At 58.7% G+C, this 26,569-nt stretch overlaps 1 protein-coding gene across 1 annotated transcript in view; it reads left to right on the top strand.

The window, feature by feature from the left end:
• Window positions 1-26,569, top strand: part of HMCN2 (hemicentin 2) — a 139,177-nt gene that overhangs the window by 6,212 nt on the left and 106,396 nt on the right. Inside the window, exons 2-8 of the mRNA XM_062208446.1 lie at window positions 9,608-9,678; window positions 10,747-10,905; window positions 11,640-11,762; window positions 20,517-20,688; window positions 21,115-21,221; window positions 22,034-22,154; window positions 24,469-24,732. Coding sequence (XP_062064430.1) covers window positions 9,608-9,678; window positions 10,747-10,905; window positions 11,640-11,762; window positions 20,517-20,688; window positions 21,115-21,221; window positions 22,034-22,154; window positions 24,469-24,732 — 1,017 coding nt within the window. The remainder of the gene's footprint in view (window positions 1-9,607; window positions 9,679-10,746; window positions 10,906-11,639; window positions 11,763-20,516; window positions 20,689-21,114; window positions 21,222-22,033; window positions 22,155-24,468; window positions 24,733-26,569) is intronic.

Here is a 26,569-nt window from a genome sequence, read left to right as displayed (position 1 = left end):
AATTCATGTTTTAATTCCATTTTCAAACAGACGTTTCAGAGGGCCCCTTCGGACTGAGCGGCGGGAACGCTCGGAACGGTGCCGGCTCGAGGCCACATGCGTGCTGGTTTCGCGCCTGCTTCTGCCCCACGCTGTGTGTGATGCTGGGTCCTGGTTTGAGCTTTTCGTCATCAAGTGAAGGACGATGCTTTCGTTCCTAATTTTTTTAAAAAATTTTTTTTGACAGGCAGAGTTAGTGAGAGAGAAAGAGAGAGAGACAGAGAGAAAGGTCTTCCTTCTGTTGGTTCACCCCCCCAAATGGCCACCACGGCCGGCGCGCTGCGCCTATCCAAAGCCAGGAGCCAGGTGCTTCCTCCTGGTCTCCCATGGGGTGCAGGGCCCAAGCACTTGGGCCATCCTCCACTGCACTCCCGGGCAATAGCAGAGAGCTGGCCTGGAAGAGGGGCAACCGGGACAGAACCAGCGCCACAACCAGGACTAGAACCCTGTGTGCCGGCACTGCAGGCGGAGAATTAGCCTAGTGAGCCGCGGCGCTGGTATTTGTTCCTAATTTTTAAGTGTGAAAAACCCCAAAGCAACATCACCAAAAAAGCCAAAAGCAAACAAAACTCACAAAACCCCAGAGGGGGGCGAGTGGTGAGGTTCCGCAGGTGCCTCTTCTGGCTTTGACCAGTCGCTCTGGGACCTGGCTCCTGCTGGGAGAACACGTTACTAACTGGGATCCGTTTGTGTGAGTGCGTTTCCTGTGTAGGTCCTGGCACGGCTGTGGACGGTGCCGTGAGGCCGGCGGATTCGGGTTGCCAGTGAGCGGTCTGAGAGCTCTGCCTCCCATGCCTGGCCTGGCGCTCCCGGCGCTCCGGCTTTGCGTTGCTCGTCACACGACAGCATCAGGGCTCAGTCCTGCCAGCTCATGGTCCGTTTCCTTCGAGAACAGTGAGATGACCGCATGTTTATAAAATAGCCTAGCACCACTACTGCCAGACATGCAGACATTTTAGCATTTTGGTGTTGTTCCAGGGCTTGGGTCTGCGTGTGCACTGTGTGTGCTGGGTGTGCGGTGTGTGCTCTGTGTGTGTTGTACGTATTTGTGATATGTGTGTACTGTATAGTGCATGGTTTTTGTGTGTGCTGCGTGTATACCGTGTGTGCTGTGTGTACTCTCTGTGTTATGTGTATGTGCTGTGTGCTGTGTGTATACCGTGTGTCCTGTGTGTACTCTGTTATGTGTATGTGCTGTGTTTTATGTGCATGCTATGTGCTGCATGCATGTGCCACATGTGCACTGCATGTACTGTGTGTGCTGTGTACACACATGTGCTGTTGTACTGTGTGTCTGTGCCATGTGTACACATGTGCTATGTGTGTACTGTATGTACAGCATATGTATATGCGCCGAGTGTGCACTGTGTGTGCTATTGAACTGTGTGTCTGTGTATGTGCTGTGTGTACACATGTGCTGTGTGAGTACGGTGTGTACACCATGTGTATATTGTATGTGCTGTGTGTGCACTGTGTGTGCTGCCTGTACACGTGTGCTATTGTACTGTGTGTGCTTTGTGTGCTGTGTATCTGCTGTGTGTACACCATGTGTGCTGTATGTGCTGTGTGTACACGTGTACTGATTGTATTGTGTATGTGCTGTGTATATGTTATGTGTGTATGTGCAGTGTGCATGCTGTGTGTATATATGTTCACTTGTATATGTACACACGTCTAATTTTTAAAGTCCCAGCACAGAGAGCTTTGTCGCCATGTCCCCGTGTCATAAGTCATGGCTGTCCTTCTGTGTCAGGAAGTGTGGACCCCCACTGTGCGGCCACCCAGGGCGCCCAAGCACCTAAGGGAGCGATCGTGTTTTCCAGGCGGCCCCGTCACTGTACAATAAACGCGCAGCTTGCAGCACTGTCTTGGGCGGATTCCCTGCCGTCATTTTCAGAGCGTGCCCAGTTCCTGTGGGTCCCGGCAAACTGCCCTCCGGTGCCGTGCCGCTCGGCCCTCCTGCAGCCAGCGCGAGCCTGGGTCTGCATCTTCCCCACGTCCCTGCAGCCTCAGGGACCCCACTCTGCCCCTTCCTGGAAGTCTGACCAGTGAGAAGCGATGTCCTGCTTCAGTCTGAGTGTTGGAGCGTTCACCGTCGCCTGTGGGTGGCGCCCTGCCGGCCCTGTCCAGGGTGGAGGGATCTGCGTCCCCCTGGGCTGAGCACGCAGGCAGACAGCGCGTGTGAGTGGTCCGCATACTCGCCCAGGGCAGCACGGCCTGGGCTCTGGGTGCGAGCTCCAGGTTGCCCGTGCGTGGGTGGGGTCCTCACTGTCACCCCCGAGTGCCACTGCCAGCGGCCAGCCTGTCACCGTGAGCTGGAAATGAAGGGAGCACGCCCTCCCTTAGCCTGGCCCGGAGCTGCTCGGAGGCGGGGCGGCGCACCCCTGTCCTGCCGCGGCCTTGTCAAGCATGTGCAGGGCAGGGGAGCCAGGCTTTGGGGGCTGCAAGAGGTGGGCAGAGGGTGGGGAAGGCTGGGGGACAGCATTGTGGGGAGCTGGGTGGGGTTAGTGCACTCTGCCGTGTGACCCAGGCTGGTCGCAGGTGCACCGTACTCACCCACTCAGGGAGGGTCCTTGAGGGCTCGGCGAGGCCACACAGGCCCACGGCGAACAGCCAAGCTGGGGTGGCGATCACGGCCCATGGTGCTCCTCAGGGAGTGACGTGGAGTTGGGGGAGAGGAGCTGGGAGGTGGGGAAGGGTCAGGACTGGGAACAGAGACACAGTGGCCCTGAGGCTGGCAGGATGTGGACCTGAGCATCTCCTTGATGGGACCACAGCAGGTGGAGCCGATGGGGGCACTCAGGCAAAGCCGGGCCCCTGGGGTTCAGGGAGAGAGGGGAGGCCCTGGGGAGGAGGCCCTGGGCAGGCTCGGCTGCTGGACCTGCAGAGCAAGGAGAGGACAGAGGAAGGTCCTGGGGCCGCTTCGGTCTGGGCGGAGCCTCCTGCCCAGTGGGTCCCTGTTCTGGGGAGGTCGCCATGGGAGCCACATCTGCCCGGACCCTGGCTCTGACACAGCAGAAGTTCTAGCAGCTCCAAGTCCCTCTGCCCAGCCTCTGCCTTTGAGAGATGGGGCGCCGGTTGCCCACAGTGTGGCCGAGTGGGGCTCTGCCTGGGGTCCCTGCGGCCAGAGGAGGGGGCACACAGGCGCCAGGGATCGAGCCGTACTTTGAGAATGAAGGGGGGAAGGGCAGGCCTCGGGAAATGTCCTCGTTGGAAGATCCGAGACTGGACTCGGTGCCTGGCCGCAGCCCTGATGCTCTGCACCCAGAGATGGTTTGCAAGCACAGCTGTGTTTATTGTGGGGAAGCGGCGAGCGGGAGGAGGATGGCGGGGCGCATTGCAGTCGTGCCTGCTCTGGGCCGGGGACTGGGCTCTTCAGGCCCGAGTGCTCCTCCGTGTCCCGCAGAGTCCCCAGGGCTGGCCACACACCCTCCTGGTGCTGCCGAGGGGAAAAACCTGCTCACGGAGGTGTGGGCCAGGCTTCAGGGGCTCATATGCTGCAGGGCGCTGGAGGGCAGCCACGGGCAGGGGTTTAATCCTCTGTGCAGCCGACCGCACGCCACATCTGCCCAGCTGTTTGGCAAGTGGCCACCTTCAGTCACGAACCTCCCCTCCCCCCCAGGAGCAGCAGCGAGGGCCCGGGGGGTGCGTTTTGGGCGTCTGCAGCTTCGTGCTGGTTGGCAGCTTGGATCAGACCAATTCAGATTTCAGTTCCTCTGAGTTGTAATTCCTTGGGCCTCAATTTTTTCCTCTGTCAAATGGGGACAATAAATAGTAGATGCCCCTGTTGGCATTTGGGAAGCTGGTCCTGCCCTGAGAGTGACAGGATGGGTGGGCGGCGGCTGGGGCCCCAGGCAGGGAGGGGGAGAATTCACACTTGTGTGTATAAACCTGCACTTTCCCGGGTTTGTTTTGAACTTGGGGTGATGCTCCCAAAGCCTTACCTCTGGGCTTTGCTGCCCTCTCCCCGCTCTGCCATCGCCAGAGGAGTCAGGGGCACCTTGGTCAGTCTGGCTGCCCTGCCTGGGCCTTGTCCACCTCTCTGTGTGCCCCAAACAGTCGCATGCGGTTTCCTGCCCTTTGGATTGGTTCCTCTGAGTGACAGGCGCCAGTCTTTGGCCGTGCGAGGCCCAGAGCCTTGGGTGGGTCCGGCATGTAGCAGTATCGGTTGAGTGTGAACCATGTCGCTGGCCCTGCGCCAGGCACGGCCTCTAGAGGGAAACAAGGCCTGGGTCCTCCCTGGAGCCGTACCAGCAGCCTGGACTCCACGGATGCGCTGACTCGCCCGCCCAGGTGAGCAGCACCGATGGCTCACTCTGCGCTGGGACCCTCTGTGGGGTAGGAGCGAGACGAGGTCACTGCCCGCACGAGGTATCCCAGCAACTCCTGCGCTAAACCTTCCCCGCCCTGGAGCCCAGGGGGCTCAGTCTGCCGGAGCCTCAGTTCCCCCACCTCTTAAAGCGACGGGGAGGGTCGACCTCGGCATCGTCGTGTTGGGCACCTGAGTCGGTGGTCTCGTTGGTTTTGCCCAGGTGCACTCTTGCTGGACACAGGAGGAGCAGCTGTGTGGGCAGAGGCCACGCCTTCCCAGCTGCACAGATCCTAACCCACAGGACCTGCCGGGGGTCGGCCAGCGTGAAGGGGCCATGCAGGTGTGAGCAAGTGAGGGCTCTTGAGTGGGCGAGGGGCTGGGGTCACTCAGGTGGGGCCCATTGTAATCACAGGTGCCTTGTACAGGAGTGGGAACCGAGGAGGGCATGCGACTGGAGAGAGAAGGAGGGGGAGAGAGACAGAGTGAGACAAAGATGGAGAGCTTGGAAGATGCCCCTCGGCTGAAGATGGAGGAAGGTGCTGTGAGCCCAGGCAGCAGCCGCCCGCCGAGGCCGGCAGAGACCAGGAATCGCGTCTCTGCCGGGGTGGCAGCAGGAGCCCGGCCTTGCCACGCCTGCGTGTCAGGCTCTGAGCTGCAGGGATAAACCCGCATTCTTTGCAGGTGCTGCAGCGGGAGACTGAGCCTGCCCCGGCCTGGAGCCTAGGGGATCCCCCCCGCCCTGGAAGCTCCCCAGGACAGGCATCAGCCACACCCCCGGGGCAGGGGACAGCTGTGCATGGAGGCCTGAGCCTTGCTCAGGGGGACCCAGTCTCCCTGAAGCACGCTGCTCGCTCCCAGAAGGCAGGATCCCTAGGCCGTGCACTGGGATCGCCCCACCCTCAACCCAGCTGACCAGACTGAGCCATGCAGGTGCCCATCCCACCCTCCCCTCCTCTTTTCCAAAAAGATTTCTTTAAAAGGCAGAGTTAGAGAGAGAGAGAGAGAGAGAGAGAGAGAGAGAAAGGTCTTCCATCTGCTGGTTCACTTTCCAAATGGCCTCAACAGCCAGGGTTGGGCCAGTAAAAGCCAGGAGCTTCATCCGGGTCTCCCATGTGGGTGCAGGGGCCCAAGCACTTGGGCCAGCTCCCGTGCTTTCCCAGGCACATTAGCAGGAAGCTGGATGAGAAGTGGGGCAGTCGGGACTCCAGCTGGTGCCCACATGGGACACTGGCATTGCAAGCAGTGGCTTAACCCGCTATGCCGTGACGCTGGCCCTGGCCTTTTGCTGGCTGTCCACCAAAGAGCAGCCCCTGACCCTGGCCCGATCCCGCAGGAAGCACAGAGACCCCGGCCGTGGCCCCTCTTCCCGCTGGAGCACAGTTCTCCTGAGATACTCACCTTCAGCAACTTCCTCCTTCTTCTTACCTCCCTGGGAAGAGGGAGCAGGAGCTCAGCAGAGCCCTGGGCCAGCTCCGGGAACTGTGGAGTTCAGGGGCCACGCCGTGGGCAGGACAGGGAGGGCTGAACTGACGCTTTCAGGACTGGGTCTCAGGTGAGAGGTGGTCGGGATGGATTTCTGAGCAGGGGCGCCCGTAGCTTCCTCTTCCGGTCCTGGAGTGGGGGCGGTTAGGGACAGGAGGCCACTTCTGAGGTCGCTGTGTTTGCTTCCACAGCCTGCGGCGCCAGTGCCCTTGCCCAGGACTGGGAACTCTGCTCTTGGGAATGAGGCCTGAGGGTGTGGCAGGGCGAGTCCTTGGACATAAAGATCGCGCTCTGTCCACTCTGGAAGCAGCAGACCACACAGCGGGGGTCCGCAAGGTGGCTCTTAGGTACTTATACAAAGGAGATACTTTTGCAGCTACTACAAGTGATGTCGCACTGAGTATCTACCCTGTTGTGCGGTGAAAAGAATCAGGTGAAAAGTCCTGTGTCAGGGGTGGGGGCAGCTGAGCCCCACGCCAGAGCCCTGGGGTTTGAAACCCGCCTCCGACTCCTGACTCCAGCTTCCCGCTAATGCGACCCTGGGAGGCAGCAGTGTGGGTCAAGTTATGGGTTCCTGCCACCCATGTGGGAGACGCTCCTGGCTTTGGTCTGGCTCAGCCCCGGCTGCTGTGGGCATTTGGGAAGTGAACCAGTGAATGGAAGATTCATTCTCTCTTCTTCCTCTCTGCCTCTCAAGAACAGTATAGTTATACACCCAAACCTTCTGCGTATGCACTTTGTATTTTGTGTTTACATAACTACAGTTTGAAGGCCATAGGCAAAAATGGAAGTGACTCCCCGGGTGGCAGAAATACAGAGGCCCCTGGCCCTGCCTTCTGTTGTCTGCATACGGGAACTTCTCGGTGTACGGGGCCCAGGGAACAGGGGCTCGGGGGGTTCATGTCCTGGCCATCTCCCAGCTCTGCCACCTGCTGCCTGTGTGTCCCTGGGCGACTTCCTGACCTCCCTGGGCTTCCATTCTGTCAGCGTGGGTAAGGCGTGGGCAGCACGTGGCCTGGTGCTCAGCAGGTGCTCAGTGAGAGTCGGGCGTTAATGTCCCATCAGCGTTTCCCACGCACGGAATGCCGATGACTCCCTAATAAGGAAATAGCCAACAGCGAGTGCGGCCAGTGCTCTTCGTAGTTGAACTAGAACCCGAGGAGCTCGTGTTGATTTGACCGTCTGTGTGGGGGGGAGCCCCGCTGGGGCACAGCCGTGCTCACGTTCAGAGCTGCAGTGCCGGGCCCTGCTCTGAGCCTAGCTTACCTGCTGGCGTGCGTGGCTCGTAGCAGCTGAGGTGGAGTTGGTATTGGCCTCATTTTACAGATGGGAACACTTAGGCTTGGGCCAGCGAACTGAGCTTGGAGAGGCCCCACAGCTGGTAGAGGATGGAGCCAGGAGGCTGGTCCTGTCCATCTGAGGTCAAAGGTTGAGGGCTGAGCTGGTGCAGCAGAGGTCAGAGGTCACGGGAAGGTCTGGTAGGTGGGGGCGGGGCCCAGGGGTTTCCAGGTCCTTCCCTGGTAACTGAGGGTGAGAGTGAGAGAATTCCGTCTCGTTCTAAGACCCAACGTCTGCTGAGGAGCTGGTGGGGGTGGGGGGTTTCCGGGGCAGCTGGGATTGGGAACTCCTCGACTGAAGGCTGCGACAGTCGGAACAAGGACGCACACGTTTTCCTGAGAAAGCTGAGGTCCCCACGGCCTCGCAGAACCCCCACCGTGGATTCCAGCCCTGGTTTTGTGCTGCGGGAGCCTTGGCTTATGTTGGCTATGGCTTTCCATGACTGCTATTTTTTGAACCCATAAAAATTTTATTTATTTATTTTCATTTTATTTGAAAAAGAGAGAGAGAGAGAGAGTCAGAGACAGATTTATAGAGAGAGCTTCCATCTGCCGGTTCACTCTCCCAAATGCCTGCCACAGCTGAGGTTGGGCCAGGCCAAAGCCAGGAGCCCAGAACTTAATCCGAGACTTGCGTGTGGGCGGCAGGGACTCAACTACTTGAGCCGTTGTCTGCTGCCTCCCAGGACGCACAGAGGAGCTGGCACTTGAACCCAGACATTCCAGTATGGGATGCAGGCGTCCAGAGTGGTGTCTTAGCCACTGCACCAAGTGTGCAGCCAAAACAGTTTTTTTTTTTTTTGAAAAAAGATATATTTTTTATTTGAAAGGCAGAGTTATACAGAGAAGGACAGAGAGAGAGAAAGAGAGAGAGAGATCTTCCATCTTCTGGTTCATTTCCTAAATGGCCACAATGACAGACTGGGCCAGGCCAAAGCCGGGAACTTCACCTGGGTCTCTGACGCAGGTGCAGGGGCCCAGGCACTCGGGCCATCCTCAGCTGCTTTCCCAGGCACATGGGCAGGGAGCTGGATTGGCAGTGGAGCAGCCGGCACTTAAATGGGTGCCCACGTAGGGTGCAGGCACGGCAGGCTGCGGCTTAACCGGTTATGCCACGGCACTGGCTCCCGACCCCTGTTTTTAAAAAGCGTTTTATTAGAAAGCATTTCAGGTATATACAAAATAAGAATAAGAATGTAACGAGTCCTCATACAGCTATAACCCAGCAGCTCCAAATACACACGAGAAAGGCGGCTTCGTCGTCTTCCCACCAGCCTTCCTCCGTGGTTACCGGCTTGTCCAGCTCTCATTTCGTGGGCTGGATTGACACGCATTGACACGCGCACGTGTTAGCAGTGCAGTTTGGACAAACCCTCCCCTGTGGAAGCCCCTCTCCCGGCACAGCACACAGCTCTCTGCTCGGGCGGTCCCTGGGCCTCTCTTCCGGCTCAAGTTCTCCTGGCCCCTGGGCCCCCTGATCTGTTCTCAGCTGGGGTCAGCTCTGACTGTTCCAGAACTTCCCATGAGCGGAACGACGTCGAGCGTGCTGCCTGGTGTCTGGGTTCCTTCGTGCAGTCTTCTGTGTGGAGTCTCACTGTGGCACGGCCCGTCTGGGTAGCCGTGTCTGTGTTGTTGCCGGGTAGAACTTGGTTATGTGCACACCCCACAGTTGCTTTTCCACGCATGGGTGGAAGGGCGCTGGGCTCAGTCTGTTTTGGCCTGGTGTGAACACGGCTGCCGGGTCACGCGTCCTGGAGTGGACTCGGATGTTCAGTTCTCTTGGACTAGGTTGGGCTGGGTACATGACGTTGTAGACACTTGTGTGATTTTATTTTTCTATTTATTTATTTGACAGGCAGAGTTAGACAGTGAGAGAGAGACAGAGAGAAAGGTCTTCCTTCCGTTGGTTCACCCCCCAGATGGCCACTACGGCCGGCACTGCGCCAATCCGAAGCCAGGAGCCAGGTGCTTCCTCCTGGTCTCCCATGCGGGTGCAGGGGCCCAAGCGTGGCTTTCTAAAGTGGTTGCACTATTTTGCATTCCCACCGGCCGTGGGTGAACGCTCCAGAGCCTCCCCTTCCTCGCCGACACGGAGCGGAGCATAGCCAACCTTTGTCATTTTCACCGCCGACACCGTTAAATGCCGGAGATCCTGGAGGTTTCGCTCTGATCTGTCAGCCTGGGGCTGGGTAGTTGCTGTGTGTGTTCTGAGACGCATTGGGCGTTTCTCAGAACTTCCTCCTCACCGAGAGTGGCGGGGGTGGCAGAGTGAGGGGCTCTCGGGGGGTCCTGGCCCAGCCTGAGGTCTAGGTTGGGATCTGCTCGCCAGGGTGGGGGCTGGGAGTTGCCTCCTGCCTCTTCTGTGGGCTCCCCTAGAGCTTGGAGCCCTGGCCTGGGACTCAACCCATCCGGGCTTCCTTCTGTCTCTTCCCTGCAGACATCGGCCCCGTGACCCTCACTGCAGACCCAGCCGTGTTCCAGAGGGAGCTGAGAGAACTCTACGTGCAGGTGGGCTGCCCCTGGCCTTGGCCGCTGACCCTTTGAGCTGCTCTTCACCGTGCACGCCAGACTCCCAGGCCTTCGCCCCAGCAGGGGCCAGAATGGGGCTTTCTCCTCCTGCCCTAACTGGCCTCCTAGCCCTTCCTGTGGCCCGTACCCCGGATCGGGGCCTGCAGGTCTCTCGTTGTTGGAGCCCTTGTAACTGTGCCTGTCCCTGGCACACAGTAGGTGCTTGTTGTTAGTGGACGAATGAAGGAGGCGAAAGGAGGAAGCATTGATGCCCATTTGCAGGTGGGGTGGTGGCTAGGGGAGCTGGGGCAGGTCGATTCAGACCCCAAAAGCAGGGCAACACTGGGTCAGGCGCCCCACGGCCACCTGGGCTCCTTGGCCACCGTACCTGTCCTGTCCCTGCCCGCTGAGACCACCAGCTTCCGGAAGGCAGACTCCCAGGTGTGGTCTAGGTCACTGCCATGGGCCTGTAGCAGGCCCCGCACACGTGAGGGCTCACGCTCGTGGGCTGATGAGTGACGTAGGAAAGGGGCAGCTCCCAGGGCCCAGCGCCTACCCCTGGACACTTCCTGCGCACACACCCCGCTGCTGGCTGTGCACGCCTGGCCGACGAGCTTGCGCTCCCGGGCTGCGCCAGCCCCCGTCTGCTGGGCAGGAAGGGCAGGGGTGCGTATCGTTTGGGGCCAGTGCTAGGGCAGATTCCAAAGAGGATCTGGGGAGGGGGTCAGCGGCTTGGATGCTTCCCACATGGCATTGCCCCTTCTGGGGCCCCTCTATCCCGGCAGCCTTCGCTAACACATGGCTGCTCTGGGCCACCTGTGCGATGTCCCTGTGGCTCCCATCCCCCCGCCGCATGCGTGGCACTCATTACCGGTAACGTCTGCCCCCGGGCCGGTTTGCACAGGGCTGGGGCTGGGGCACTCGCGTGGTGCCGGCTGCGGGGATACTGCTTCTTCAGCTGCATCGCCTCTCTGAGCGGCTAGGACACAGGCAGTTTCAGTGGCCCCCAAATCCCATTGGTTTCCGAGGTATCCCAGGGCGGGATGCTGACATGCCCCCGTCCCCCAGGGAGGTGGCGACTGCCCGGAGATGAGCGTGGGGGCCATCAAGGCTGCGGTGGAGGTCGCCAACCCCGGCTCCTTCATCTACGTCTTCTCGGACGCCCGCGCCAAGGACCATCACAAGAAGGAGGAGTTGTTGCGGCTCCTGCAGCTTAAGCAGTCGCAGGTGAGTGCGCCGGCCTGGGGGGCTGGCGCGGGGCCACGCAGCGCCCCCGGAGGAGCCTGGTCTTTCTCTCTGGGAGCCTTGGAGCCAGCCTCTGGCGGCCACAGCCGTCACCTGTCAGGCCCTGGCTGGTCTGGTGGATTCCAAGTGTGTTCCCAGGCTCCGGGCCCTGGTGTCTTTGTTCTTGATAGAAACCACACCGCCCTACTCTGTTCACACCCTGTCACGTGCCTGCCATCCATCTTCATCCCGCATCGCCCCTGCGGCTCGCCGCCCCGCTCCGTGGCTCAGGCGTGGAAGGCGTGATGTGGCTCTCACAGCGAGGGCTGGGGGAAGGGATGTGAATGAGGAAGACCTCAGGGCTGGGAGGCAGGCGCTGCTGTTTGTCCAGATCCCACTCAGTTCTTCAGGCGTCTTCTGGTGCAGCCCCCAGGGCCAGGCCGAGCTCAGTTGACCAGCTGACCGCCATGCCTGTCTTTGTTGTAGATTTCGTAGTAGCCGCTACTGCGTTCTTGGCCCTGGCTGGTACTTGTCCTGAGTCATCTCCCGATCCCCATGGGCTGGGTACTGTGGTTAATCCCTTCCTATGGTGGTGTCCCCTGAGCCCAGAGAGAAGAAATGGCGCACCCCGGGCCACTCCACCCTGTGGGGTTCCTGCCCCACACACAGGCACAGACACACACGCGCGCGCACGCACACCTGAGCAGCTGTGAGCCGGCTGCTTGGCCGTCTTCCAGGTGGTGTTCGTGCTGACGGGGGACTGTGGTGACCGCACCCATCCTGGCTACCTGGCCTACGAGGAGATTGCTGCCACCAGCTCTGGGCAGGTGTTCCACCTGGACAAGCAGCAAGTGACCGAGGTGAGCCTGGGGCAGGAGCAGCTGCCGGAGACGGGGACCCGAGCAGCGCAGGTTGGGTGGCAGTGGTGGCTGAGCCGTGGCGAGCACCGCCCCGTGGCGTTATAACACCATCTTGCAGAACCCACGAGGCAGGTGTGTTGGGTTTTGCCGGTGGAAAACGTGCAGGAGAAGAGGCTGGGACCGGGGCAGCACCTGGGCTTGGGCCTGCGTCCGGCAGCTGCTCCGTGGGGCAGAAGTGGGGGGGGATGTCTTCCGAGATGCTCCCAGGGTCAGCGAATGTGGGGTGGGCAGAAGGGCAGTGGGGACCAGCAGAGCTGGGCCTTGGCAGGAGGCGGCTTGCGTGGCTCTCTGGCTTGAGGCCCGTTGTCTGCCTCCAGGTCTGGCCTGTGGGCCGGGCGTCTGCCCTGCCCGCCTCCAGGCTCCATTGCAGCGTGGGGCCGGCTTTCCCTCCCCCTCCCTGCCAGCAGCGATGGGACGTGGTTAGCAGCCACGCTCTGGTGTGAATACGTGGTGTGAATACGGTCAACGTGGCTGCTTTCTCGCTGCTGTCCAGGGTCACTGAGCAGAGCGGGGAAGCAATGCTGCCAGTCGGCTTTCCCAGTGCGCCCCGACTTGCCCAAAGCAGAGCTGACCAGCAGGCCCCTCCCCGCCTTCCCTGGAAGCACCCAGGTCCCTACTTCGTTGCCTGTGTTCTGTGTTCACAGCCTGGGTCCCGCCTTGTCCACCACTTCCTTCCTGGCTGTCTCTCTGCTGTCTGTTCACCGCCCCCCACCCCCCAGAGCCTTGGCACCTGCAGCTCGTTCTTCCAGCCCCCCCCCCCCCCCCGGCTCCTCATCTTCCCGGCCCCAGCAGCGCATTCCCACGGAGCCCTCCCGTGACCTCCTGTCGAGGCTCAGTCTCCTTCCTTACCCTCTCCCAGCTCCCTGTGCGGCTTACTTTGGGCGATTTTATGAGTGAGCAATTATCTCACGCTGCTGGAGCGTGCGCGCCCCATGTGTGCCACACGGGTCCCATTTGCCACCGAATCCCCAGCACCTTGTGCAGAGAGCTGTGCGTAGCAGGTGCCGGGTAAGTGGCAGGCGTGGGCTCCGCCGCGCCTGAGGCCTGGAAGGAGAGAAGCAGTGTCTCTGGGGCCGGCCGTGGCCTCCGGCCAGCCCTGCTCTACGCGGTTTTGTGTATTGTGTATTTATGAGCTGAAGAGAACGCTCTCGGTCTCCAGGGCCATGTTTAGATTAGCGTGCCCTAACTCCCTGCTGACAGATGGCGTTTACGGTTCTCTGCGACACATTCGGCTTGCTTTGCTGGCATGTCAGCCTCCCCTGGCACCGAGCCCCTGGCTAGCGCGGGAGGCGCTTCAGAGCGGGAGGGATGCCTGTCCTCGCTTTGGGGAGACCTAGAGAGCAATGCCTGGGACTGGGTTCCTGCTTAGGCGTGAACCAGGCGCAGGGTAGCCGGGCAGGTTGGGGGAGGATGGCTTGCTCTGGGCCAGGGCCTGGCTTGCCAGCCTCTCCCTCCGGGCAGGAAACGAACCCACTGGCTCCTGCCCATGGTACCCAGCTTTCGGCCGTGGGAGTCTGGCTGGCTGAGTGTGTCTGACTTGGGAACGTGGATGGCCAGGCTCAGCTGCCGCTCGACAGGAATGATCCCTCTCCTTCCTGCATGCAGAGCTCTGTCATTCATTAGCCTAATGCCTTGGACCCAGCCCTTTCCAGATGTTCTCAGACACTCGGCGAGCCTGGGAAAGCGACAGGGGCAGCCAGGGCTGTGGTCATCCCACCCTGGGAGAGGCGTAGGACGCCTTCCCCCAAGCCAAGGGGGCTCCAGCTGGGAGAAGGGCGGTCCGTGTGCTGGTCTGCGCTCGTGTACGGAGCACCTGCTCTGCCAGATGCAGTGTAAGGTGTCGGCCGACCACAGCTCAGGCTCCGCTCTGGGGTGGAGCTCTCCCACCAGTGGAGCGGCCTCCCCGGTTCCAGGAACCCCCGGTAGGGCTCTAGGGGAACCAAAGGAGGGAGAAGACCCTCTCCTCGCAGTAGAGGAGGCAAGGTGGCCCAAGGGTGTGCACCTGTGGCCAAGACACAGCCAGGCCCACGAGCCCCCTTGCCTGGGCACAGCATCCCACAGGCTCTCCACCTCCCACTCCCCATCTTCTCTCCTCTGCTTTGCCCCCTGTCCCCGGCACACGACACATACGCGCCAGCACAGCCAGGTACAAGTGGCAAACTGCCCAGGTTGTATGCATCAACTAGGGGGAGGGGGACTCACCTTCCAGGGCAGGGAGGGCGGGGGCGGGGCGGTGAGCAGGTGGTTCCCATTAAGGGATGCAGAGGGGCCCAGAGATGACCTCATCCTTGACCCTCCCAGGGGGTAGTGGGGTGGGGGAGTGGTTAGAGCTCAGAGGAGACACCTGGCCCTAGACTTCAGCACTGCCAGCTGCCTTCAGTGTGGCCTTGGCACGGTACTGAGTGGGTTAACAAAAGCCCTGTGGTGAGGACAAATGGTGGACAGTGTGTGGGAAGCTTGGGCTCCCAGAAAGCCCCCTGAAGACCTGGAGCCCAGTCTGCAGTGGGTTCTTAGCGAGGGATCCGGGAACCAGCCCTGGGGCCTGGGGCTCTCGGTGCCCCCAGCCTGGCGTCCACAGCTGGCCCTCAGTTTTCTAATCTGTGGCTCTGAGGCCTGCTTGGGCCCTGGCCTCGCTCTGCACTTCCTCAGCCACCCTGGCTGTCTCGGGTCCTGGGGCCGATGTATCTGGTGGAGGCCCCGCCACAGCCATCTGGCAAGGGTAGCAGGTCAGATTCCTTCATTCCTTCCCCCTCAGCCACCAGGGCGCACTGCTGGCTCCCAGGCCCCCCGCCCCCACATCTGGAAGCCATTGCCTTCACCAGATAAACATCGCGCTTGCTTAATGAGGTCTCTGTGCTCAGGAAGCCCTGGGGTGTCCAGGGGTCTGGAAGGCCTGGCCCTGCAGGGGGACAGCTCCCCACCATGCCCCAGCTCCCAGCAGTGAGATGCTTCCTGGACAGACCCCCACCTCCTGCTGGGGTCTCTGGGCTTGTCCTCTGGGCCCCAGCCCTCTCCATGGTAGCCAGAGCTGTTGGGCGCCCTCCTTCCACCAGCGTGTCCCAGAAGGAAGTGAGGATGCCTCTTGCGACACAGTAGCAGCTGTGACTTGCCGGGTGACTGTCAGCTGGTGCTGCCACCACCTCGCGGCAGCTTGCAGGGTCCTCGTTTCCTCCTGGCCCCTGGCAAGGCCTGGGCCCCCAGAGAAGAGGCTGTGGTTACACCCAGAGCCGTCACGATGTCAGGGCAGTCGCCAGCTGCTGGCTGCCTCTCCGGGGGCCTCTGTGGCTGCTGCTCCCCATCTCCTACCCCTGCATGGACCAGGAGCCCTGTCCCCCTTCTGTGGCCCAGCCAGGTGGGACTCTGTTGAGAGATACGTGACGTAGGAAGCTGGGCAAAGCAGACGGCAGGAGCTCCGGTCTAAAAACAGATGCGTTTGCAGAACACAGAATTCTTCTCCTGTGGTAACTGACAGCTTGCCACATATGTTCTAGCTCAGTCTGAGCAGAACACAGTCCTTTTCTTCCAATTCCCTTCCTTTCCCTTCTGTGGGAGATCAGCAGGAGAGGCAAGGGACTCTGACTTAGAGCAAGGGCGCCCACGAGGTAGCACGAGAGACACCGCTTTCTAATCCCCTGTCCAAGGCAGACATTGCTAATCCATCACAGAACTTTTCTAATGGAGGCTCCATGTGACTTCACGTTTCTTCCTTAAACAGCATTCCAGAAAGCCGTTTCCAGTTGATTGGAATTGGCAAGGGAGAGCTTCCTGCCATACATGCCCAGGTAGACCAGAGCTCTTCAAAAAGTTTGTAGAAAAATAGAATTAAAAGATGTGTTTATTTTAGTGCAAGAAATTGGAAATCCGTGCATGGCTTTTTCATGATACACATTTTCTGTGAACTTCTGGAAGATCTCTCATCTATTAAAATCGTGGCATACCTGCTGCTTTTAAATGATTTTCACTTAAAAAAATTACCGTGCGTTGGACGTTTGACACAGCAGTTAATTTGTCACGTTGGATGGCTGGGTTCTCATATTGGAGTGCCTGACCTGAGTCCTGGCTACTCTGCTTCCGAGCCAGCGTCCTGCTAGTGCACACTTTGGGAAGCAACAGATGATGGCTCAAGTGCTCAGGTCCCTGCCACCCACCTGGGATGTCCTGACTCCTGGCTTTGGCTTGGCTCAGCTCTGGCCATTGTGAACATTTGGGGAGTGAACCAGTGGATGGAAGATTTTCTCTCTCTCTGTCTGCCTTTCAAATAAAAATAAACAAAAAAATTTTAAAATTGGATTACTATGAAAAAGTTCAAAGATATGGAAAAGCCACCTGGATTCAACGATTGTTAACTTTTTTCGCTTTACTTGCTTTGTCTGCCTTGTTATAGTTCTTGTTAAATCCTGACACCTTATCCATAAATAATTTAGCATGGAGTTTTGTTTTTTTTTTGAAGACATAACCTATTCCAACATAACCTATTCTATTATTTTAAAAAGTAGTAATGATTCCCCAGTGTTGCCCACTAGTTCGTGTTCTGGTTCCCTAACCGTCCTCCCCACGTCCTCCATCACGGGTTTCGGGATGTCATGGCTGTGTGCAGTGGCTGTGTCTGCCGCGTCTCCTCGGATCTGGAGCTGTGGACGCTACGTTGTGGAAGAGGTGTGGGCCTGTGCCACGGCCCCGGTTCTGCATGCGGCGGACTTCCCATGGCGTCAGGGCAGGAGGCGGATGACGTCTGGTGGTCCCCCTGTCCGGCATGCTGAGTTTGGTGGGGTGAGTTGGTGACAGGCAGCCCCACGTGGGTTTCCATTTTGGACCCCAGTGGTCTGCAGGGCGATGCTCTGGCTCTGGCTCTGGTGGCTGCTCGGTCTCCCATCATGCTCTGCAGGGATCCTTGTCTGGGGGGATGGCTTTCTTAGGGCTCACCAGGCGACGGCTCCCTGGTTGCACTGTCCCTCCCACATCAGTGGGCTTCCTCCCAAGGACTTCTGTTCATTGGAAGGAATGAGTTGGCATTTAATTCTTTATCCTAGAATTTAAAAAAAGATTCATCTTGGTGTAAAAAAGAATCTAAGATACTCTAGAATGGGCTAGGTCCGGTCTATCCAATAGTCCTTTTTTTTTTTTTTTTCAAGCTACGCCTCCAGTGCCTGTTTGAGACCTGGGTATTTCACTTTTTTTTTTTTTAAAGCTTTATTTATTTATTTGAAATAGTTTCAGAGAGAGCAGTCTTTCATCCACTGGTTCTCTCCCCAAATGACCGCAACAGCCGGAGCTGTGCCGATCTGAAGCCAGGAGCCAGGAGCTTCTTCAGGGTCTCCCACATGGGTGCAGGGGCCCAAGGACTTGGGCCATCTTCTGCTGCTTTTCCTGGCCGTAGCAGAGAGCTGGATGGGAAGAGGAGCATCCAGGACTAGAACTGGCGCCCATATGGGATGCCGATGCTTCAGGCCAGGGCTTTAACCCGCTGCACCTTAGCACTGGCCCCGCGATTCCTGTTTAATTCTCTTGAATGCAGGAGTCACTGTTACTAGTGGCAGGTGGGGTTTTGCTGGTTGAAATGTTACTCTCTTTTTGGGGTCTCCTTGTGGACACGTGGATTATAGACCCGATGTGCTCCAACTGACTCTATCAGTTACTCTTCCTTGAGAGAGGAATGACTCCTTTCTGGGCTCACGTTGCCCAGATGCAGCCCACGGGGCCTCCGCAGGCTGCTTCCTGCACCCTTACGTGTGTCCCCTCTCTGCTCAGCGAAGGTGGCCTGGTACATTGCCTGCCCACACCCGGGGTCAGCCGTTTCTCCAGGGAAGCCTAGTGGGGAAGGACATTTAGAGAACAAAATCGGTGGAATTTGGGGGCATTATCTTTTCTGGACTTATCTGTCTTCCATCTACTATCCATCCATTGCTCTATTTTGTTTATACTGATGTTTCTTTTTTTAAAAAAAATTCATTTATTTGAAAGGCAGAGTGGCAGACACAGAGAGATCTTCCATCCTTGGTTCACACCCCAAATGGCAGCAACGGCCGGAACAGGAGCCTGGAACTCCACCCGGGTCTCCCACGTGGATGCAGGGGCCCAAGCACGTGGGCCGTCTTCTGCTGCTTTCCCAGGAGCTGTGTGGGAAATGGGGCAGCCGGGATTTGAACTTGTTTAACCAGGCAGTGGCTTAACCCATTGCACCACAGTGCCAGCCCTGATCCTGATATTTCAATTCAAATTTCACGTTACAGATTTTTTAGCTTAGTTTATTTGATTTTATACTCATAGCTCTCTGTTAACATTGGTTGTAAGAGGAAGTCTTGGTTCAGAAAATACCGTCATCTTTTCTTATTTGCTTTATCCTACAGGATACGTAACAGTTTCTAGATCACAGGGCTGGCAGTCCCCCAGCCCCGGGATCCCTTGCAGTTCATTTTGTCCTTGGCCCACCTCCCACCGAGACCAAGACCGAGGGTTCAGGGCTCTGCAGCTGTTCTCAGTGTGGGGGGAGGGTGGCGATTCGCACAGCTTCGCTGGGCCCTTGTTGCCGATGTGGGGTTTGCACGGGACACTTCTTGAGGTCACTGGGCCTGGAGTGGGATGACCCAGGCCAGGGGGTGGGCTCCTGTCTCTCCTTCCTGGTTTCCTTGCCAGTACCAGGGAGGCGTGGCCATTGGGAAGGAAGGGGCGGAGCTGGGGAGGGAGGAGGATTGAGCAGGGCGTCTGAGAGGTAAACCCAGGGGAAGTGCAGGTGTGCCCTCTACTGCCCACAGGCCCGGAGAGCTTCCCCGGTGCCTCCCCTACGAGGTGAGCTCAGGCCGAGATCCACGGGGCACAGCGAGTGCCCCTGGAGGACAGGCACCGTCTCCCACTGTTGTCTGTTGCTGTGACAGCTTGTCCTAGATGGGGTAACTTATAAGGGAAGTTTCTGTGGCCATGGTCCGAGGCCTGGGAGGTCGGGTCAAGTGCAAGCACCTGCTGGGAGGTTTCTTGCTGGGCCACCACACGGTGGGGGGCATCGCAGGTGCGGCAGGGCCCCCCTGGCTCCACCCCCTTCCTCCTCTTAGAAGGTCACTGAGGCTGTCCCGGAGGCCCCGCCCTCCTGACCTCGTCCCTTCCCAGGGGCCCCCTACCCCCCCACTTGCCACTGCCATGAGCGTCTGGACTTGGGCATCGCGTTTCTTTTTTCTTTTTTTATAAGTAAATCATAATAGTTATCATTTACTTAAGATTTATTTATTTATTTGAATGACAGAGTTAGAGAGGCAGAGAGAGAGAGAGAGAGAGAGTCTTCCATCCTCTAGTTATCTCCCCAAATGGTCACAATGGCTGGAGCTGAGCCAATCTGAAACCAGGAGCCAGGGGCTTCTTCTGGGTCTCTCACAATAGTGCAGGGACCCAGGCCCTTGGGCCATCTTCCACTGCTTTCCCAGGCCATAGCAGAGAACTGAATCGGAAGTGGAGTAACCGGGACTCAAACTGGTGCACATATGGGATGCCAGCACTGCAGGCGGTAGCTTAGCCCACTATGTCACAGCACCAGCCCTGGGCATTGTTTTTCTAATATGTGAACTTTTGGAGGGCGAAAATCTCATGGGAAAATGGAATTAAAAGATATGTTTATTTTGGTACAAAAATAATTGAAATGCATGCATACAAGAGGTCTTCAAAATATTCCTGGAAAATGTGTGTTATGAAGAAAAAGCTGCATGGATTTCCCATTTTTGGCATCCGTGTAACTTATCTCCTAATTGCACTTTTCCGTGGATTGTTTTGAAGTTCTCTAGTTTTTAAGCCCTAGCAGGCACAGATCCAGTAAGTGAACGAGGGGGTGCAAACTGTAGCTGAGCGGCGCACACAGGGAGCAGAGCCTGCTCCGGGCTGTGGAGGGGGAGACTGTGAGGGGGTGGAGCCTCTTGCAAGGGGGGGTTGGGATCTCCTGGGGGTCCAGCCTAGCCAGCATGGAGGAAGTCGGGGATAGGGACCTTGGGTCAGCTGGGTGAGAGCCAGGATACAGACACGGGGTCTGGGAGGTCATGGTAGGGATTTGGAGGGACTCAGTTATCCTGCGTGCAGATGGGGCAAGGGTTGTTAACCCGGGGGCCTGTACGCAGGGGGGGTCTTTGAGGAGGTTTGAGAGCCCCCGAAACTCATGTGCCTGAGAGCCTCCTTGCCTCTGCTCCTCCGTGGAACTTGGCTGATTTGAGAATGAGCTAGTGGTTAGAGCAATCAAGGGTTCAAGACTTCTCAAATCTGTGAAAAGTCAGCCTGCTGGTTCCTCACCTCCACCTTGGGGAAGGGGCTTGGGTCTGGGCCCTGGTGGGAACAGTCTGAAGCCTTCGGGGTGATTTTGGATCTTCAGGGTTCATCTGTGTGTAAAAGCCTCTGGGCAGGCTTCCTGGAGGAGGTGGCTGTTGAAGCATACCCATCTATTCTTGCATCTTCCCTCTGAGGGGAGTCCTCTGCCTCAAATTAGATGTCCCAGCCCAGAGCCCACAGAAGCCAGACAGGTACAGGTGTGAGAGCTGGGCCTGGTGGAAGGCAGAGGGGGGCGGTGGCCTGGGGAGGCCTGGATGGTTTGCATGCTGCCTGCAACCTGAGTAGGGAGCAGATTCTGCACCCAGCTGGCAGCTGGTTAGGGACCTGCCTCGGGCCAGGCACAAGCAAGACATCACGGGCACCTGCTGTTAACAGCTTTTCCCACTCACCTCTCAGGTGCTGAAGTGGGTGGAGTCAGCAATTCAGGCCTCCAAGGTGCACCTGCTGTCCACGGACCATGAGGAGGAGGGCGAGCACACGTGGAGACTCCCCTTTGACCCCAGCCTGAAGGAGGTCACCGTCTCGTTGAGCGGGCCAGGGCCACAGATTGAAGTTCGGGACCCGCTGGGTATGAACTTTCGAGGTCTGGCCTCTGCCGGCGACAGGCTGCAGAGCGAGAGCCAGGGAGCAGGGGTTCAGAGAGAGACGCAGGTCCAGGGGTAAGGTGCACGAGGCAGCAGGAATTGGAGGACAGACTCAGCGGGGTCCTGGAGCCTCCAAGGGCAACAGCCCATGGCGTTTGGACCTGGCCTCCTGGCCCACAAGGCTCGGCGAATGCCATGAATGGCTAGGTCTGGAGGCCAGGTGTGCAGCCCGTGCCCGGGGAGCCGTGCGGCTGGGTGCAGAGTGAGACAGAGGCCCGGGCACTGCCCACGTCCCTCTAGTCAGGGCTGGGGAGACTGGTGCTGGTGGGCTGGGGGCTCCAGGAGACAGGACGGGGCCCCAGCACCCCAAGAAAGGTCGGGGACTGACTGGTGGCTTGGGGCTTGCACAGGGAGGATCTTGCAGAAGGATGAAGGCCTCAACGTCCTCCTCAACATCCCCGACTCGGCCAAGGTCGTGGCTTTTAAGCCTGAGCATCCCGGGCTGTGGTCCATCAAGGTAGGGGTGCCGGCTGCGGGGCTGGGGAGAGACTGATTCTCCCGAACCAGAACCATCTCCTTTCTCCTCCGAGGGGAGCCTGGGCAGTGGTGTGGGCATAGCAATAGAGGTAACGGGTCCAGAGCAGAGAAGAGCGCTCTGCTTTTCCTAGTGGGAGCAAGTGGAACAGTTTGGGGTTGGTAAGCAGGGCCTGGAGAAATGACTTCAGGGTTCCCCCGACTTGGGGCTCAGAACCCTGCCCTGTGGAGAGCGCAGGAAAGAAGCCGGGGCAGCTTTGGGGAGATGGCTCAGAGGCATAGGGCTGGCGGGGGACAGGGCCTGCTCAGTTCCAGGAACCAGATATCGTGCTCGGATAGAGCTGCCGCCCTGGGAAGGGGTGAGCTCCCGCTGATCAGGTGAGCATTTACGGAGCGCCTACGGGGTGAGGTACTGTAGGGGAAGTGGCGGCACCACTCGGCTGCTCTTTGAACTCGGCATCTGAGCTGAGAGCTCTAACCCGGATGGGGACGGCGAGGTGGGGAGTTGGCCATGCAGGGAGCAGAGGGGGCTGCAGGTGCTGGGGCGGACTGACAGGCGGGGCTGCTCCAGGAGGCCCACTCAGAGTGGGGTTGTGGCTGGGGCTCTGCTACTCCCCTGGGGGAGCACCGTGCTGGGCCCCAGGGAGCCGGAAGGTTATCATGTTGTCTGCCAAGGCGGGAAAATCCCAGTTGCTGACCTGGGGCTGGGTCAGGTCCATGGCCTCCCGCCCTGCCTCTGGGGTGCTGAGGTGGGGTGGGGGATGCTGTGGTGATGTGGGGCGGGGCCTCTGCCAGATCTACAGCAGCGGCCGCCACTCGGTGAGAATCACGGGCGTCAGCAACATCGACTTCCGAGCCGGCTTCTCCACGCAGCCCTCCCTGGACCTGAACCACACCATCGAGTGGCCCTTGCAAGGTACGGTGCTGCCCTGGGGCCATGCTAAGCTGCCTTCCTGTGCCATGGGCTTGGCTCTGGGCATGGTGGGCAGGTGGGGCCCGTGGCTGTGAGGCTGTGGGATGACATTGTCCCAGGTCAGGAGGATGCACGCTGAGCCCAGGCCAGCACCTTGCCCTGGCCCTCAGCCCACGTGACGGGTGGCACACACCTGTAGGGAACCTCCTGGATGCCATGGGCCCCTCAGGTTGTCCCCTTTCTCGCTGAGCTCACCCCTTCTCTTTTCTTGTTGTCCAAACATGTCCCCCATCTTCCCCTTTCCAGCAATAGCAGGCTGGTCCAGTCAAAGAAGGGGCACGAGGGAGCTGATGTGATGGCTTAGAAAGAGGGGGTGGTGCCTCCCCGTAGAACAGATGTCCTGGTGGGAGCTGGCTTGGCCTAGGGGTGCCAAATGGAGTTGGAGGCGCAGGGCCACTTTCCTGACGGGGTCTCAGGTTGCCTGGATTCCCTGTGGCTCCACCTGGAGAAGTCGGGGCCCCCGTACCAGCAGAGGTGTCTGGCTCAGGCTGCCCGAGGCCTGTGCCAGGAAATCCCATCTGGGAGCCAGGTTGGGGGTCTGGAAAGCGTGGTACCTTGCAATGGGGCTGGTTTTTGGATTTTGCTGGGACCAGCTCTGAAGAGAGACAGGTGGGGCGTGGGCCAGGTCAGGCTGAGTCGGGACGGGGACCTGCGCCTTCTCTGACGTTTGTCGTTCTGGTTACAACGATTGCTCCCCTCGCCAGGGCAGCGTGATTTCCTGAGAGTGAAGTGGGGCCGCCGCTTGTCCCATGATTGTTTTGCCAATATTGTAAAGTGGGAAGAGTGGAGAAGCTGGGACCTCGCCACAGCTAGGAGGGGGGAGGAATCCTACGGGGTGCTGTCCCCAGGGCCGGTTTCCAGACTGAGTGGGACAGGAGCCCACAAGGGACCCTCTGGGGTTTCTGCTTTTGCTAAGATGTGGGTCAGAGACAGAAAAATAAAGATTAGCAGCAGGGTAATGCAAATGATGACTACTGGTTGGCACTAGACCCCCGTGCTGTGGACTTTAGGGCACGGGGCAGACTGCGGCTTGGCAGGTGGTGGTTGCCTGAAATGTCGCTGCATTATTTCGGTTGGAGTCTGAACTCCTATATTTTTATGTGGGGCACTTCAAACATTGGGAAAAATGGAATGAAAAACCAAATTTGTTTTGGTGCCAAGAATTTTTCAGGGAGCAGGTGTTTAGTGTAGTGGGTAAGATGTCTGCATCTCTTTTTGGAGTGCCTGGGTTTGACTCCTGGCTGTACTCTCAAGTCTCGTTTCCTGCCAGCATAGATCCTGGGCAACAGCTGTGACGGCCCCAGTAGCTGGGCCTTTGTCACCCCTGTGGGAGACCTGGCTTGAGTTCCTGTCTCCTGGCTTTGGCACTGACACAGCCCTGGCCATCGTAGGCCTTTGAGGACTGAACTGCTGGGTGGGAGCCCTGTCTCTCTCTGCCCCTCTATCTCCCTTTGTCCTTCTGCCCCAAATAAATAAAAATTTTAAGAAGTTTTGAAATCCATGTGTAGCTTTTTAATCTGAATCTTTATGTGCTTTTTTGAAGATCATTTGTATGCATGGATTTCAAAAATATTTTTGCACCAAAATAAGCTTGACTTGGAAGTCCATGTTCCTCAGACTTTGTGAAGTACCCCCGTGTGCCCTTTCTAAGGCATTTCCTGGGCCACACCAGCCACACCCACAGCCCCCAGCTGATGATGTCTGAACAATAAAAATAGTCCCTGTGCGTAAAGGGAGAGACCTGATCAAAACTTCCAAGCCAGCTGAGGGCGTGACAAAGCCTGAGGCCAGCTCTGCCCCTCCTGGGGCAGTGTGCAGAGCCCTGCATTTCCGTGAGGGTGGAAAAGAGAACTGAGCACGCAGAGAGGTTGGGCCTGTGTCAGTCAGTCCCCAGGGTAGGCACCTGGGCTGGGGCCACCCTCCGAAGCCTGTCTGATGACAGCTGACACCGGGGTGTGGGCACAGAGGGCAGCCCCTTCCCAGCTCCATCCCGAGGGTCTAGTCTACAGGGTGACAGAAGTGCTAGAAGCTCCTGGGAAGCGTGTGCAGGGCGGACAGTGGCGTTTCAGGACCATGGACAGTAGCAGACCCCAGTGCCTTTCCCACCCCCAGCGTTAGTTGGCCCAGGGACAGGTGTAGAAGATGGGGAGCAGGTAACGGAGAGCCGAGCAGTGGGGACCCTGAGGTGTGGTCCCGGGGCCCCTACTTGAGGAGGTTCATGGAGCCTGACCTTCGTTCCTCACCCCCACCTCTGCAGGAGTGCCCATCTCCCTGGTGATCAACGCCACGGGCCTGCAGGCCCCTGGCCGCCTCGACTCGGTGGAGCTCTCCCATAGCTCAGGGCGGCCCCTCCTCACGCTGCCTACACAGCCCCTTGCCAACGGATCCACCCATCAGCTGTGGGGGGGGCCACCCTTCCACACCCCTTCGGAGCGCTTCTACCTCAAGGTGAAGGGCGAGGACCACGAGGGAAACCCCCTCCTCCGTGTCTCTGGAGTTTCCTACAGTGGGGTGGCCCCAGGTGAGTGGTTGGCTCTGTGGGCTCTGTGATTGGATCAATTTAGTAAATGTGGGCAGCTGTTCCCTGTAAGGTATCATACTGAAGATTGAGGTGCTTCAAACCTGGCCCCCAGGTCATGGATTTAGAGAAAGCTGACGTATCTTTCCATCTGCCCACCATACATCCACCTGCCTACCCAGTCACATATCAGCCTTATCCACCCATTCGCCCATCTCTATTGACCTATTTGTCTATCCAGCCATTCATCCATCCATCCATCCATACACCCATTGATCCACCCACCCATCCATCCACCCACCCATGCACCCATTGATCCACCCACCCCCGATCCATCCACTCACCCATCCCTCCACTCACCCACATATCCACCCATCCATCATCCATCCATCTGCCTGTTTATCTCTCCATCTATCTACCCGTTTACCTGTCCACCCACGCATCCATCCAACACTCAATCTGATCGTCCTCTCTGTCACATGGAGGCCACTGCGTGTGCTGGACACTGTAGCTGCAGCCGTGGGCAGGGCAGACGTGGGTATTTGCTCTTCCCTGTCACGATCAGGATCCCAGTCAGCGTCCTGCCAGTACTCCCTCTGGTCGCTGCGTTAGTACTCCGCCCGCATGGCTGTTTGCAGTCCGAACACGTGCCGTGGGCTAGCTCACCGAGTGCTCACCCGGTTCTGAGACACGTCCTCGTTTTATAGATGAGGGGACTGAGACCAGCTACCTCCAGGGTTGGTTATTGAAGGCTGTGTGAGCCTCCCCAGCTTTCCAGGTCTCCCCATTTGGGCTCCCTGGCCACTCAACCTCCTAACCGGGTGCCACTGCCTTCCTCCCACCCACTGCCCCTTCCCCTGCAGGTGGCCTGGGAGGAGCTCCCCGGGGCGGAGGATGTCACTCTTTGTGGGGACCTCTGGGAGACACAGTCCCCTGTGTGCACGTCTAGTGGGGTTGTAGGGAGGGGAAGGAGGGCTGGCTGCCGAGGGCGCCCTGAGGCACACGACGGTGGGCGGCCCTGGGCCTCTTCTTCCTGGCCCCTCCCCTCTTGGCCTTTACAGCTTTGAGGAGCAGTGTGCACCAGGGGCTCTGCAGCGTGAACAGCCTCTTTTCCCACGGATCGGACCTTTGGAGTCCGGCTCTGGTTCTGGTCTCCGTTCAGCTTTGATTCATGTGGAGGCAGCAGGGAGGGGGTTTGGGGTCTTTGCTTCTTTCCCCGCCGTCCCTGTCTGGAAAGCTGGGGCTTGGCCTGCCAGCAGCTGACTCTGGATTTGGAGACATGGGGGTGGGTCTGGGGTCCCTGGGCCCTTTCAGCTCCCGGGAAGGGGAGCCCGAGCCGGCTGGGGCGAGGCTTCCGCGTGGGCGAGCGGTGGCTGCTTTGCACGCAGCTGAGGACGTGGCTGGCTGGTCCAACAGCCCTCTCCCCCGGGATGTGGCAGGCAGCCTGGTGTATGATGTCACCCGCCGCCCTCCCCGCCCCCAGCTCCGGGCTTCTGGGAGGTCTGGTGCATTGTGTCACCCTTGGAGCATCTCGCCCAGCTCCTCTCGGCTCCAACAGGGAAGGGGAGGGTTGAGTGCACCCCGAGATCCCCCAGAACCCTCTGATGGCCAAGCAAAGAAGAGGGCATCACCCCGAGGCCAGAGTCAGCATCTGATGGGGGCCCCAAGAGGCTCATCACGAGCTGTGCGATTTCATCGAAGTCTCTCGTTTTATCTCAGAAATGTGTGTGAATTTTGCATTCGCAGCCGCACCCCAAGCATGCTGATTTTTAAGTGGCGAGGCTTCCCCAGCAACCCAGGCAAAGGGACAACTGCACGGCCCCAGCCACATCCCCGGGGA

The sequence above is a fragment of the Lepus europaeus genome, chromosome 12 (assembly GCF_033115175.1).
Source record: "Lepus europaeus isolate LE1 chromosome 12, mLepTim1.pri, whole genome shotgun sequence".
NCBI classification, from domain to species: Eukaryota; Metazoa; Chordata; class Mammalia; order Lagomorpha; family Leporidae; genus Lepus; species Lepus europaeus.
This window is presented reverse-complemented; position numbering and strand designations above follow the sequence as displayed.